This window comes from Eulemur rufifrons, chromosome 14, assembly GCF_041146395.1.
Source record: "Eulemur rufifrons isolate Redbay chromosome 14, OSU_ERuf_1, whole genome shotgun sequence".
NCBI lineage: Eukaryota > Metazoa > Chordata > Mammalia > Primates > Lemuridae > Eulemur > Eulemur rufifrons.
The window spans coordinates 15,492,081-15,506,418 of record NC_090996.1 but is presented as its reverse complement, the minus strand read 5'-3'; the positions used below and the strand labels follow the sequence as shown (position 1 = coordinate 15,506,418).

At 55.8% G+C, this 14,338-nt stretch overlaps 1 protein-coding gene across 3 annotated transcripts; it reads left to right on the top strand.

The window, feature by feature from the left end:
- The first annotated feature begins 1,519 nt into the window (after window positions 1-1,519).
- On the top strand, window positions 1,520-13,849 carry BRAT1 (BRCA1 associated ATM activator 1). Of its 3 annotated transcripts, XM_069486632.1 has the most exons (14): window positions 1,520-2,054; window positions 6,043-6,197; window positions 7,557-7,559; window positions 8,124-8,268; window positions 8,717-9,089; window positions 9,373-9,492; window positions 10,241-10,332; window positions 10,602-10,720; window positions 10,798-10,984; window positions 11,206-11,279; window positions 11,971-12,073; window positions 12,185-12,283; window positions 12,389-12,564; window positions 12,960-13,849. In XM_069486632.1, the coding sequence occupies exons 1-14, from the start codon at window positions 1,928-1,930 to the stop codon at window positions 13,653-13,655; spliced, it is 2,469 nt and encodes an 822-aa protein (XP_069342733.1). In that variant the 5' UTR covers window positions 1,520-1,927; the 3' UTR covers window positions 13,656-13,849. The 3 variants fall into 3 exon arrangements, with proteins under 3 accessions (XP_069342733.1, XP_069342732.1, XP_069342734.1); XM_069486631.1 differs by lacking the exon at window positions 7,557-7,559; XM_069486633.1 differs by lacking the exons at window positions 1,520-2,054; window positions 6,043-6,197; window positions 7,557-7,559 and having other exon boundaries at window positions 8,246-8,268; window positions 8,746-9,089.
- The last annotated feature ends 489 nt before the right edge of the window (window positions 13,850-14,338 follow it).

The window sequence follows — 14,338 nt, the reverse complement described above, 5'->3', positions numbered from 1 at the left end:
AACTCCCGTTTGCTTCCAGGGCATGATCCACATGCTATATACCAGAACTTTTACCATCTCTGCTACCTATGCCTAAATACCTTTTGCTGCTCTCCCACCACTGGGCTTTGCAAACTCCCTGCCCTTCTCTTATTTAATTACAAAGACAGTGCATATCTATAGCCTTCACCTGTGATTCTGAATTCCAAACCCTTTCATAATTCATTTGATGGCAAAATCCTGTCCTGACCTCAACTCTTTTGGAGGCAAATCTCTGAGCTGAGGCTATTTATAATGTTTATCCCACTTAGCGTTTATATGAATGAGTACAACTATTAATGCATTTAATTATGGGGTGCTGCATCAGACACTGCTGGGATGGTAATCTCATATTCATTGTGTATATGCCGTGTCTCCATTTCTAAAATCTGAAAAACTGTGAATTCTGAAAAATGCTTGTCCCCAAAAATTTAAGGTAAGAAACTGTGGACTATATAATATGTTGATAATATTCATATCTGGAGCCAGACTGCCTGGTTTCAAACCCAAGCTGTGCCACCCCACTAGCTGTGAGACCTTAGGGTTTAGTCTCTCGTTGCCTCCGTTTCTTCGTGAGGTTCTTGAGTCACTGTAAAATCTCATGAGTTTATATTAAGTGAAGCACTTAGCACAGGGCTATTGTAACTTTTATTTCCTCCACAACTACCCAATCCAGCGAATGTGAGTATCCCATTAGCATCTCACTTTACAGTGCAGAATCCAAGCTCAGGGAAGATACCATGTATTTCAAACCTTCTCACCCGTGTCGTTCAGGGAATGTGGGGTCAGGCAATGTGGTTGTCCAAAGTGATCCCATCAAAGTCAATGTTTTTTCAAAGTGTCATTTTTATCTTCACAGCCGTAGGAATTCTGCTTGCCATTTCCTAACATACATCTGGTGTTGGCCCCAAAATCTTGCTGTAAAACTAACGCTCTGGGACCAGGACCCCTGTTTATCCACTGGCTTTGAGAGCCCGTTTGGAGACCCTGAAGCCAGATGCCAAACGACACTTGCGCTCAGACCAGGACGCCCTGTTCGCCACGCGATTTCCCCCCTCCCGCCTGCCCAGAAGCGTGGCGCCCCGCCCAGAGAGGCCCCGCCCCTCAGGACATAGCACCGCCCCTTCGCAGATAGTCGCCCCCCCCCCCCGCCCCCGGGGCGCTCCGCCCACTGGATGCTCCGGCACATACCACCGAGCGTCCTGGTGGGGGTGATAGTCGGGCGCCCGCTCCCCTCCGGACCGGCAGGTGGCACAGTCCGGGGGAGGAGCCTACGCCGGCGGGGCGGGGCCTGCGGCGGACGCACGGAACGCGCGCGGGTGAGGGGCGCGCGGCGGGGCGCTGGGCGCTAGGGGGGCGCGCGGGACGAGTCTGAGCCCCTGCGACGGGGCGTGGGCAGGGCTGTGCTGGGTTCCCGTCCGACCGCGGCCGCCACGTCCGGGGCCCCTTCTGGACCCTGGGGCCCGGCGCGCGCGGCCCAAACTGACTCGGAATCGCGGGGAAGGGCGGCCCAGTCCGGACAGAGCCGCCGACCACCCCGGTCCCCTTCCGGCGGGACACAGATGCAAACCGCGGCCCTTCCCCTCCGCACGCCTCTGCTGGCTGCAGGGTTGTCCAGTGCAGCCACCACTGACCCGGGGGAACAGAAGCAGCCCGGCCTGCCCCCGGGCCGGTGCGGGAACAGACGTTCCCTGCGCACGCGAATGACCCCAGAGCCCACAGGTGCCCCTCGCTGGCTTGCCTGCAGCCTGGGTCAGCACCGGGCTATCCCCCTCCTCACCGACGTCCACGGGGACCAGGCTTTGCGTCCGTCCTGGCAGCTCGGACCTCTGCCCGTGATAAGGCCGTGGGGTCTGGAGCGGCTTGAGGACTGACTGTCACATTTCCTGTGCAGGGACCCAGCTTCATCATGGACCACGAATGTGCCCGGCTCCTCCCGGCTGTCTGTGCCGTCCTGGCAGACCCCAGGCAGCCGGTGGCGGATGACACCTGTTTGGAGAAGCTGCTGGACTGGTTTAAAACCGTAACTGAAGCAGGTAAGGAGGTGGGCGCTACTATTTACTGCTTGTCCAGAGGCCGGAGGATGCACGCACGGCTAGGGACAAGGCACTAGGACTCCCCTGTCCTGGAGAAAGGGCAGGAACTCTTTTTGTGTATTTTCTCTGTGGCTGATGGGGGCAAGGCAAGCTGAAGCTGAGCTTGAAATTCTTAGCCAGTTCCAGCCACGATTCGGGCATCCTGTCGTTCAGTTCTTGCCAGTTGGTTGCAGAGGGCGTGGACAAACTTATTTTGTTGTTCTCGTGCATTTGTTTAAGAAACCAGGTTTGTTTTCTTCCTGACGATGCAAAGTAATCCATAGTCTTTAAAACTTATGCAACACAAAGGAATGAAGAAGAAAATTAAACCATCAACCTTTTTATAGGAAAATTAAACCATCAGTCTTTTTCATAACACATCATGAAGCTATATTTTCCTGATAAGACTGAGGTCATACTGTAAATACAACTTTGGTGTCTTGCGTTTTCTCTCTTGCCATTAGAGTGAGTGTCTTTTCCATGCAACACCTTCATTTTATTGACTACATTAGTCACTGTATGAATGGACCATAATTGATTTAGTCACTCTGCTATTGTTAGATGTTTATGTTTCTAAATTTTCATTATTATAAATAGTGTCATAATGGCTTTTCTTGTATATATTCTTATCTGTAAATATTTGCTCTCATGGCTGATAATTGCCTTAGGATAGATTCCACGTCATTAATTTCTGTTGTGCATTACTCTCTTCCTTTAGTTTACTCTGTTCTGTCACTCTTTTGAGTTGAATATCTCTTTCTTGTTTTCTAATATTAGTATATTATAAGTAAGACTACACACTTCTCTGAAAGTATGACTTTAGCTGCATCCTACAAGTTTTACTATGCAATACTTCTGTTGTAATTTAGTTCTAAATGCTTTTCATTATGAGTTTTTTTTCTTCACCCAGTTATTTAAAAGAGTGTCCTTTAGTTTCAAAATAGGAGTTTTTTCAGTCTTTTTATTATTGATTTTTAATTTATTTCATTGAAGTTAGGAAATACAATCTGTGTTTTGGTTCTTTTGTAGCTGTTGAGGCTCTTAGTGAGGCATAGTACATGGGCCATTTTTACAAGTGTTCTATAGATTTCACTATATGATATTGATTTTTTTGGTATTTGCAAGTCTTCAGTGGTGGCCTAGTGTGTGGTCAAACTTTAAAAAGTATTTTTAAACAACTTTATTGAGATACAATTTACATACGATGCAATTCACCCATTTAAAGTGTGCCAGTTCAGTGATTTTTAGTAAATTTATAGGGTTGTACAACCATCAGCACAATCTAATTTTGGAATGTTTTTGTCTCCCCAGAAGAAACTGTGTACCTATTAGCAGCCAATCCCTATTTCCTCCTTCCTCCCAGCCTCTACGTATTTCTTCTGTGTTCTATGTGATGGAAATTATATATTAATAGTTTCCATACTTGTTCCCTAGTTCAAGCTTACATTGTTCAAACCTGCTATGCTCTTGCTAATTTGTTTGCTTAATTGTTTCTGAGAGATGTGTAAAAATTGTACAATAAGATTGTGGATTCAACAATTTTTCTTTGAAATGCTGTCTTTTTTTGCTTTACATATTTTGAGGTTAGGTTAGGTTCACCCAGACTTAGGGCTGTTATGTCTTCCTAGAATTTGTCTCTTTGATCAGTGAACAACAACTTTTTTTTTGCACTAATCATGCTTTTTGCCTTTCAGTCCCTTTTGTCTAATATTACTGTTGCTACAGTAGCTTTTTTAAAATTAGAATTTGCCTGCTGTATCTTGTCCTCCCTACTCCCAGCCTTTCTGGTTGTCATGCTGTAGTGCATCTTAGAAACAATACATTGCTCACTTTTAGTGTTTAATTTAACCTGAGCAACTCTTTGTGTTCACAGATAAGTTTGATCTCTTTCACTTGTTGAGGTTACTGTCAGATTTGAGCTTGCTCTCACCATATTCTATTGCATTTGTATATTTCCCATGTGTTATTTTGTTCCATTGGGCTGATAAAGCTTTTTTAAAAAAAAAAAATCTTCTTTTTTCTGGTTTTGAAGTTGTGCATTCCATTTATGTTCTTTTTTTTTTTTTTTTTTTTTTTTTTTTTTTGAGACAGATTCTCGCTTTGTTGCCCAGGCTAGAGTGAGTGCCCTGGCATCAGCCTAGCTCACAGCAGCTTTAAACTCCTGGGCTTAAGCAATCTTCCTGCCTCAGCCTCCCGAGTAGCTAGGACTACTGGCATGCGCCACCATGCCTGGCTAATTTTTCTATATATATTTTTAGTTTAGATAATTTCTTTCTATTTTTAGTAGAGATGGGGCCTCGCTCTTGCTCAGGCTGGTCTCGAACTCCTGACCTCAAGCAATCCACCCGCCTCGGCCTCCCAGAGTGCTAGGATTATAGGCGTGAGCCACTGCGCCCGGCCATTTATGTTCTTTAGTGGCTACCCTTACATTTTTTTTTTTTTGAGACAGAGTCTCGCTTTGTTGCCCGGACTAGAGTGAGTGCCGTGGCATCAGCCTAGCTCACAGCAACCTCAAACTCCTGGGCTCGAGCAATCCTCCTGCCTCAGCCTCCCGAGTAGCTGGGACTACTGGCATGCGCCACCATGCCCGGCTAATTTTTCTATATATATTTTTAGTTTAGATAATTTCTTTCTATTTTTAGTAGACATGGGGCCTCGCTCTTGCTCAGGCTGGTCTCGAACTCCTGACCTCAAGCAATCCACCCGCCTCGGCCTCCCAGAGTGCTAGGATTACAGGCGTGAGCCACCGTGCCCGGCCCTGCCCTTACATTTTTAAGATGCAAACTGGATTTTTTTTTTTAGTCTGAAGTTAATTAGAATCTTTGCGCTCAGGCCGGTCGCGGTGGCTCACGCCTGTAATCCTAGCACTCTGGGAGGCCGAGGCGGGTGGATTGCTCAAGGTCAGGAGTTCGAGACCAGCCTGAGCAAGAGCCAGACTCCCGTCTCTACTAAAAAATAGAAAGAAATTATCTGGCCAATTAAAATATATATAGAAAAAAATTAGCCGGGCATGGTGGCACATGCCTGTAGTCCCAGCTACTCGGGAGGCTGAGGCAGTAGGATCGCTTAAGTCCAGGAGTTTGAGGTTGCTGTGAGCTAGGCTGACACCACGGCACTCACTCTAGCCTGGGCAACAAAGCGAGACTCTGTCTCAAAAAAAAAAAAAAAAAGAATCTTTGCGCTCTATCCACACAACTTAAGGATCTCAGAGCACCTTAAATTCAGGCCACCACAACAACATTCCATATTATTGTTGTTTAGTATTTTTAATTCTATCTTGTTTCAAAACCCTGCGGCGATGATTTATTTTTAGCTTTTGAACACAGTGCTTATTTAGATCCACCCACGTGCTGATTGGGCCCTTGCCCCGGGCACCTTCTCACTGTGCTCACTTTCCTTCTTTCTGAACCGTGTCCTGTAGTAGCTCTTTCCACAAGGCCTCTCTCTGGGAAATTCTCCCAGCCTTTGCCTCAACATGTCTTTTTCCCCCATCGGTACTTTTGAACAATAGCCTGGCTGAGTATAGGTAGAAATTCAGGATGCCAGGTCTGGAAAAGAAGCCCATTCACTGCATTTCCTTGCATGGAGCACTCTCTGAGAAAAAGTATAAAAGTATCCATTTGAGAGGTAAAACTGGTCTTTTGGTTTAATTTGCATTTCTTTTTCATAATCAGTGAGACAGGCATTTTTTCAGAGTTGTTGGCCATTTGCATTTCTCATCTGTCGTTTACCTGCTGTCGAGGTGTGGGCCTTCTAGTTTCCCCCTGTATTGATTTAAAGCTATGAGTCCTTTGTTCTATTTATTGTAAATGTGTTTTCCCGTTGGACTGTAAATCTAACGCCTTAAGAGAAATGGGTCTGGGACTTGCCAAGAGAAGAGGGTTCGCTAGGGGGATGCGTAGTGCTGTGTCCCTGGTGACCGTTCTCCCGGCGGGGCCCTTCTCTGCAGAGTCCAGTCTCCTGCTGCTCCAGGAGAACCCCTGCTTGGTGGAGCTGCTGTCCCACGTGCCGAAACTGCAGGACGTGAGCGCCGGGGTCCTCTCCTTCTCACTCCGCCTCGCAGGGATATTTGCAGCGCAGGAAGACTGCTTCCAGTACCTTCAGGTGAGCTGGGGTCCTCCCACCCAGTGTCCCACTGATAGGTGGGCAGCCTTTGGCCCTGCCACAGCCTGTGTCCCGTGTCCCTGCACATAGGGGACCACCTTCCAGAGAAAGGAGGCGGGTGACGGCCATTCAAACCTCGAAGCCGCAGCCGGCCTTGGGAAGGAGCCACCCGGTTCAGCAACTGCTGACTCCCTGGGAGCCCAGCCAAGCACCATCTTGCTGTGGGATGGACCTCACGAGACATCCTAGGGCACCTCTGTACAATGCAGCGTGTCCTAGGGCCTGGCTTTGTGCTTCCTGCCCTCACCTGTAATCACGCATCTGTTCGCATGGGCTTGGCGGTTTAGAAAGCACTTTAGAGTTTGGAACACCACTTTCGTGTTATCTCAGGAGGCCTGGCCGAGAGGCAGGTCAGAAGTCGTTATCTCCATTTTCTGGATAAGGAAACAACGGAGGTGCGATGCAAGAGTCCCACAGAACTGGTGGGGCTCACGCTAGATCCTGGATAGTCCAGCTGTCTGGTGACCTGTTACACAACTTGTTTGTCTGAAAGGGAATTTTCAGTCACAAGTAACTGGCATTTCCCAGCCTCAGCCATCCCCTGGGTACTTCCTGGTGCTTCTCCGTCCCCTGCCTATTCTGGCTCCTTCCCAAGGCCGGCTGTGGCTTCGAAGGCTTGAACGGCCGTCGCCCACCTCCTTTCTCTGGGAGCTGGTCCCCTGTGTGCAGGGACGAGGGACACAGGCCGTGGCAGGGCCAAAGGCTGCTCTCCTCTGTGCCAGTGCTCCCTTTCCGCCCACCCCTTCACCACGCAGGGGCCCGTGTCTGGGCGCAGGACATGCCCACGGTCGCTGGAGGCAGGGGAGGGGCTGCAACTTTGAGGGAGGGGCTCCCACTGCCAGCAGACCCCCTCAGCTGGGGGTGGGCGCCTCTATCCTGAAGTGGGTGGGGTCTGGGCACGGAGGTGGCTGCACAGTGGTGAGCCGGGCACTGGGCTTGAGTCGAATTTAGGGAAAAACACCAAGAGGGCGGGTCTGTGGCCCCCATGCCGCTGTAGCGAGTTAGAAGCAGCGTCTCCGTCTCCAAGGGCCCTTCTCCTGGCGTCTGCCCTGGGTGAAGGGTTTCCTGTCCCCTGAGGGTAGGGAGCAGCTGGACGGAAGCCAGAGGCCTGGCTGGGCTAGGCAGAGGCCCTGACCACAGCTTCTGGAGTCGAGACTCCCGGCTCAGGGACTCCCAGTGCCAGGGAAAGGTCTCTAGTCAACAAGTCAGAATCGAGGTTTTCCGCCTGCCCTGTTGACGTCTAGTGGGGAACATGGCTCTTATGCACATGGGTGTGATTGTGTCAAGGAAGGTCTGTAGCAGGTGGGGATCCTGTGGGGACTTAGACACTGTAGGCCGGGGGTCAGCTTCGCAGAGGAGCTGGGTCGTGAAGCATCAGAATGGGTGCGGAGGTGGCAGATGCTGGGGCAGGCCTGACCCACAGGTGCGCTGGGTCTCACACGTGGGGGTTGTGGACCCCCGGGAGAGGGGGTGGGTGCTGTGGGCCGAGAATGCAGGCTCCAGAGTTCAGGAGAAGCGTCAGGGGTTCTTGAGCCCTGAAGATCACAGTAGGGTGGGCCTTTGAAGGTGGAGCTGGTGGTGCCTTTTGGGGACAAGATTTCTCAAGCCACTGGTAGCAGGAGTGATGGACCTTTATTGGAATCACTTCTTTCTTCCCCCAAAGCTCCCCCCTCCTGCCACCTGCCGGCACTAGGGGGCCATCTGCCACCTCCTGGAACACAGCTGCCGGGGGTTCTTGTCTCTGTATCGGCAGGTGGTATGAATGCGCCCCCCGACCAGCCCTGGGAAGTAGAAAGCCCATCTCTGATCTGCCTCAGTCCCTGGAGGCCCAACCGGGTTCCCACCTCCTTCCTTGCTTCCCTGCAGGCAGAGTTGCTGCCGGGGCTCTTTGGGGAGGCAGGACCCCTGGGCCGAGCAGTCTGGGCTGTCCCCACCGTGCGCAGCGGCTGGATCCAGGGCCTGCGCTCCCTGGCGCAGCACCCCAGCGCCCTGCACTTCCTGGCGGACCATGGTGAGTGCACCCACCCCGCCCTGCCCCCTCTGCACGACCCCTGGAGTCCCTGCACAGGGCTGAACCTGGTCGTCTCATCCATGAGAGTGTCGAGTGTCACAGGGCTGCCATGGTGAACATGCAGCACCGGCTGGGGTGTCGGTGTTCTCTGGCTCGGAGGTCAGGCCCGAGGAGCTGGGGTGGCCCCGTCAGTCACCTGCAGACAAGCTGTCAGGGAGTCAGTCCTCGAAACTAACTGAGGAGAATCCTGAGCTTCTTGGGCCAAGGCCCCAGTGGGAGGAGATGTCTGTCTCCTGGGAACTTCTGTCCTGGTCTCCTCTGGCTTTGGAGCAGGGGTGTCTGGGGGCCTCGTGGGTGCCCTCAGTCAGGGTCTTTGTGCAAGACCGTGAGGTTCGCTCACTCTGTTCTGCTGACTGCATTCTCATCTCCTTCCCTGTTCCCTGCCCAGGTGCCGTTGACACCGTCTTCTCCCTGCAGGGAGACGCCAGCCTGTTTGTGGCCTCGGCTGCCGGTCAGCTCCTAGTGCACATCCTGGCCCTGTCTATGGGAGCCAGGGCTGAGGGACACACCTGTCCTCAGGGTGATGACTGGCCCACGTGTGCCCAAAAGATTGTGGATCACATCGAAGAGTCCTTGTGCTCCACAGACACCCCAAGGGTCACTCAGGCCCTCAATGCCCTGACCACCACCTTTGGGCGCTGCCAGAGCCCGTGGACAGAAGTCCTCTGGGAGCAGCTGAGTCCCCTCGTGGCCCGTCTGCTGGAGAGAGACCCCGTCCTGGCCCCACACCCGCTCGTGGACCTGCTTCTCTGCGTGGCCCGGTCAGGTCCTCAGGACGCAGCTGGTGGGCCTGGGGTGGGCACATGTTTTCCTCAGGATGTCCCAGAGTGGTGTGACACCTGGGCAGGTCTCACTGGCACCTAGGGATGGAGATCGCACCCCTACCCGCCCCCCAAAGAATGCTGCCTTCAGTGAGGGGACACTGGGGACAGCCTCTGTCTTGGGCTGGCGCTCCAGCCCTGGGGGCCAAGGCAGTCCCAGCTAGGCCCCGAGTGGGCTTTGGAGGGCGGAGGAATGATTTTCTCTCTCTGGGGTCCTCCGCAGTTCTCCTGTGCTCGGCTCTTCAGACCGTGGCCCATGGGAGACGGCAGCTCAGGCCCTGAGCCGCCTGGGCCCTCCCCAGGCAGGGCCCCTGGCACTGGGCGTCCTGAAGCTACAGCTCTGGTATGAACCGGGGGGTTCTGTGCCGGGGGGTACAGGGAGCAGGGGAGGCAGAGAGGTCAAGAGTGCAGCCCTCCTGGCCGGGAGCTGTGGGGAAGCCCCCAACACCAGCGGCCAGAGGCAGCCACTTGGGGTGACCAGGCAGCAATGCGGGCTGGATGTAGGCTGGTGGCTTCTGCACTTCTCAGTGACAGAAGAATTATTTCAAACAAAAGCTCTGCAGGATCCCCAGAGATGAAACACACAGGGCTCTGCTGCCCTCTGACCCTCCCCAGCTGCCTCAGTGGGTGGCTCTGGAGCTCCCAGTGTGCCCACCACGCAGTGGGTCTGGGGGCCACAGAGCCGTACAGCCTGGAGTCACAGGCGGGGCCTGCCAGGGTCCCCGAGGGGCGGGGAGTGTAGCGTGAGCCCCACTCTGCTTGGGAGAGAGTGGACCGAGGGAGGACAGGGTATAGAGGACCAGGGCCCAGCATGAGGGCGGGTCCTGCCCACAGAATGGAGAGAGGGACGTCATCTTGACTGAGTGGCAGTGGCCTCCGAGGCTCCTTTAGTAGCTCCTCCCAAGGATGCCAGGACTGGGCGCTGCAGGCCTTGGTCCCCCCACGCCCATCCCGTGGGGTCCCCTGGCCAGTGGCCTGCACACAAGCTGTTTCTCAAAGGGGCGTCCCGATACCTTGCTTTGGCCAACCTGCCCCAGACGTGCCGGGACGCCAGGAGCACAGTGGCTCACCTTACGCTGTTTCCTCCCCAGCCCACAGGCACTGAGGACCCAGGCCTTTGGGGTCCTCCTCCAGCCCCTGGCCTGTGTCCTGAAGGCCACTGCTCAAGGCCCTGGGCTCCCAGGTACCCGGCTTGGAAACGGGGCTAGGCGGAGGATGGAACCTGAGCTCCTGGGTGGATCCTGGGGGCCAGGGAAAGGAAGGTGGGGGGACCCAGCCCACCACCCAGGCCTTAGATAGCACCAGGCCTCCCTCTAAGAGCGAGGGTGGCCAGGGTGGGCCGTCCCCCCAGGTGAGCCACTGCTCTGCACTGGGGGCAGTGACCGTGGGCAGGGACCACTGGCAAGGCGGAGGTGCCCACCCTAAGGAAGCTGCTCCTGGCTTGGCCTCCAGGCTTGCTGGATGGGACCTCGGAGGACTCCGCGGTGCTGGACGCTCTCCTGTCCTCCAAGTCGTCCTGCGCGGGCCTCCTGTGCAGGACCCTGGCCCACCTGGAGGAGCTGCAGCCACTGGTGGGTGTGGCCCCGGCTGTCCCTTGTCCAGACAGGCCGGGACTGTGGCCTCACTGACCCTCCCTCCCTCCTCTCAGCCCCAGCGCCCCTCGCCCTGGCCCCAGGCGCCCCTGCTCAGGGCTGTGGTGACAATACTGTGTCTCTGTGACGGCTCAGCAGCGCCCGCCTCCAGCATGGGGGGCCGCCTCTGTGGGACCCTGGTGGGCTGCGTCCGCGTCCAGCGGGCGGCCCTCGATTTCTTGGGGACACTGTCTCAGGGGACGGGTGAGTGTGTTTATCTGATTTTGGTGCTGGGTGAGCCCCAGGCCCTGCTATACGGAACCGTGGTTCTTCTGCGTTTCTGCTTTGGGACGTGGGGGGACCTAGCTGGCTGCAGGGCCTTGACCTGCTTTCCTGGGCTGGGACGAACGTGTTCCCCACTGCGCCGGGGGAGGGGGGGGTTCTGGGCAGGAGTCAGCTGGTTGATCCATTCACGTCTCTCTCAGGCCCCCAGGAGCAGGTGACGCACGTGTTTGCCGTCCTCCTGGAGTGCCTGGAGCGCCCTGACTCCAGCCCCACGGTACAGGGACAGGGACAGGGACAGGGTGCGAGGAGGGGAGGGAGTCAGAGGTGGTGGGACCGCCCCCACCCCCACACAAGCTTCTAGGAAGGGGACCTTCAAACGGGCCCTGGAGTTGCTGCTCAGAGCGGGCTTCAGGGGCGGGTGGCTGCGGCGGTTGGGACCCAGGCCCTGGCGTCCGCGGACGTGAGTGTGAGGGGCCTCGCTGGGCTGTGATGAGAGGGGAACGGTCCAGCCTCCCCGCGGGGAATTCTTGACATGAGAAGTGGCTTGGAGCCGGGACGGGCTGTGCTTGGGGTCCGCGTTCTTACAAATGTCAGCTGTGTGTGTGCCTGTCCACAGCCCCTCAGTTGGGTACGGACCTAGTGGTGCGCGCTGCTGCGTGGACAGTGCGCGGATTTGGAGGAAGGGCCCGGAGGCTTCTTGGGGTTTTAAGGATAAAGGTGCCCTGGATGATTTGTTGCGTTTTGAGGCAGAAATCTTGGTACCCCAGAGATGGGGGCCCCTCCCTCTCGAGTGGTCTGGGAAGCTAGTTTTGCCACTTGTGTATGCGGCTGCCTGATGAGAAGGAAGCCCCGTGTTCCCATCTCCCTACACTCCTGTCCCCCAGGGCAGGGCAGGTGACGGCTGGGGGAGGCAGGTGGACAGCTGCCCCTTCTCCTCTCATAGCCCTATGGCCTCGCCTGCCCAGGTTCTGAAGAAGGCCTTCCAGGCCACCCTCAGGTGGCTTCTGAGCTCAGCCAGGACACCCGGCTGCTCTGGTCTTGGCCCCCACACAGCGCTGTTCCTTCCAGGTAACCCCGGCTCCTTGCAGGGGTGGAGGCTGCTGGGGGATGGGCGGGCAGGGTGAGCAGCATTGTGACCTGAGGTCGCTCTGACTCACCCTTCCCGCCCCTCCACCACAGAGCTGTTCCCTGTGCTGCAGAAACGCTTGTGCAGCCCCTGCTGGGAGGTGAGGGACTCGGCGCTGGAGTTCCTGACCCATCTGAGCAGGCACTGGGGAGGTGAGTGCCTGGCGGAGGGAGGGCTCTCGCTGGCTCTGGGAGCTCTGGGAGGAGGCTGTGGGGCTCAGCGCAGTCACAGCTGTGCGTGGCCGTTTTGACCCCCAGGGCAGGCGGACTTCAGACATGTGCTCCTCGAATCAGAGGTGCCCGAGCTCACCCGGCAGCTTCTGCAAGATCCTGAGAGTTACGTCCGTGCCAGTGCAGTGACTGCCATGGGGGAGCTCTCTAGCCGGGGCTTGCACGCCGCCCCCACCAGCCCCGAGCACCCAGAGGCCCAGCAGGTAGGAGGCAGTGGGAAGCTGTTTGCAGTGACATGGCTGCCAGGGGCGGGGGCACGCCGGCCTTCCTTCCAGCCTGTGGGCGGCTGCTGCTGTGGGTAGTGCCGCAGGAGTGACCAGCAAGGAGCCAGGTGCTGTGCTGGGTGGGCGTCTGTGTCCTCCGGCTTTAGTCTCCCCGGCACCCCTGCCACTTAGTTGTGGTCACCCGGGTTGCACAGCGAGCACACGCAGGTTGGAGGGCAGCTCCTGGGCATGGCACGGCGCTTGAAGGAGCCAGAGCAGTGTGTGGTCCTAGACTGTGCATGGGGGGCCAGTCCCCTGCTGCACCCAAAGTCCTGTCATGCCAGCCCTGCCCTCCCCAGCCCCAGCGACCTTCCGCACCCTCTCTCCGTCCCCAGAGCCTGCTTCCAGAGTTCCTGCACATCCTCTCCGCAGACTCGGAGGGTTTCCCACGGAGGGCCGTCATGCAGGTCTTCACCGAGTGGCTGAGGGGCGGCCACGCCGACGTGGTCCGGGACACAGAGCGGTTTGTGGCCACGGTGCTGCAGGTGGTGAGCCGGGACCTGGACTGGGAGGTGCGGGCCCAGGGCCTGGAGCTGGCACTGGTGTTCCTCGGCCAGACGCTGGGGCAGCCGGGCCCCCACTGTCCCTACACCGTGGCCCTGCCCAAGGCAGCCCCGCCCAGCCCCCTCGCTGAGGCGCTGGGGGCTCTCTGCCGGGTGCGGCTCTTTGAGTTCGCCTTTCGTGCCTTGTTTGACTGTGACCGACCCGTGGCCCAGAAGTCCTGTGACCTCCTCCTCTTCCTGAGGGACAAGACTGCACCCTACAGCAGCCTGTGGGAGGCAGGGGGCAGCCCAGACTCAGCTTCTGTGGAGGCTGCTCTGCAGAGGTGGCAGGCGGGTGAGCAGGGCCAGCCCTTGGGGGACCTGGAGCCTGAGGCCATGCTGGCCGCGCTGAGATCCATAGACCTAGAGGGCCTCCGGGGCACACTGGCCCAGGGTAGCGACCACGTGGAGAAGAGCCCCCAGTCCCTCCTGCGGGACATGCTGGCCACAGTGGGCGTCCTGCAGGAGAACCAGGCCGACTGCTACTGAGGCCACCCAGCCTGAGACTTGCACTGGGGGAGGCTGCGCCTCGCCCTTCCTTGGGCCGCGGCCTTCCCGACAGCTCCAGCCCAGCCTGGCTGCGCGAGGGACCCTCCAGGGAAGCCAGGACTGGGAGAGAAACAAGATTTTAAAAAAAATTCCATGTTTTGATGTATTATTAAAGAAGTGGCTTATTTTCTACTCAAAATAAATGGCAATGAAGTCTTTAATCCATTTGGAGTTGATTTTTGTATGTGGTAGAAGACACGGGTCCAGTGTCGTTCTTTTGCATGTGGATGTGCAGTTCTCTAACATTTATTGAAAGACCGCCCTTTCCCCATCGTGTATCCTTGGCGCCCTAGTCAAAGACTCGTTCACCACACATGTGAGGGTTTATTTCTGGGCTCTCTCTTCTGTCCCACTGGCCTGCATGTCTGTTTTTGTGCTGGTGCCGTGCTGTTTGGCTACCGTGGCTTTGTCGTGTGTTTTGAGGTTAGGTAGCATGATGCCTCCCACTGCGTTGTTTTTCAGAATTGCTTTGGCTTTTCGGGCCTTCTGCAGTTCTGTATGGTTTTTAGGATTGTTTCTCTGCTTCTGGGAGAAATGCCTTTGGGATTTTGATAGGAATTCCATCAAGTGTATAGATCATTTTGGGACATTTAAAAATTACTAATTCTTCTGATCTCTGAACA

Coding starts and splice junctions, on each gene's coding strand:
- BRAT1 (XM_069486632.1), top strand. CDS start 1,928: ATGGACCACGAATGTGCCCGGCTCCTCCCGGCTGTCTGTGCCGTCCTG. Junction 9,090..9,372: donor CTGCTTCTCTGCGTGGCCCG/GTCAGGTCCTCA, acceptor GGTCCTCCGCAG/TTCTCCTGTGCTCGGCTCTT. Junction 9,493..10,240: donor GTCCTGAAGCTACAGCTCTG/GTATGAACCGGG, acceptor TTTCCTCCCCAG/CCCACAGGCACTGAGGACCC.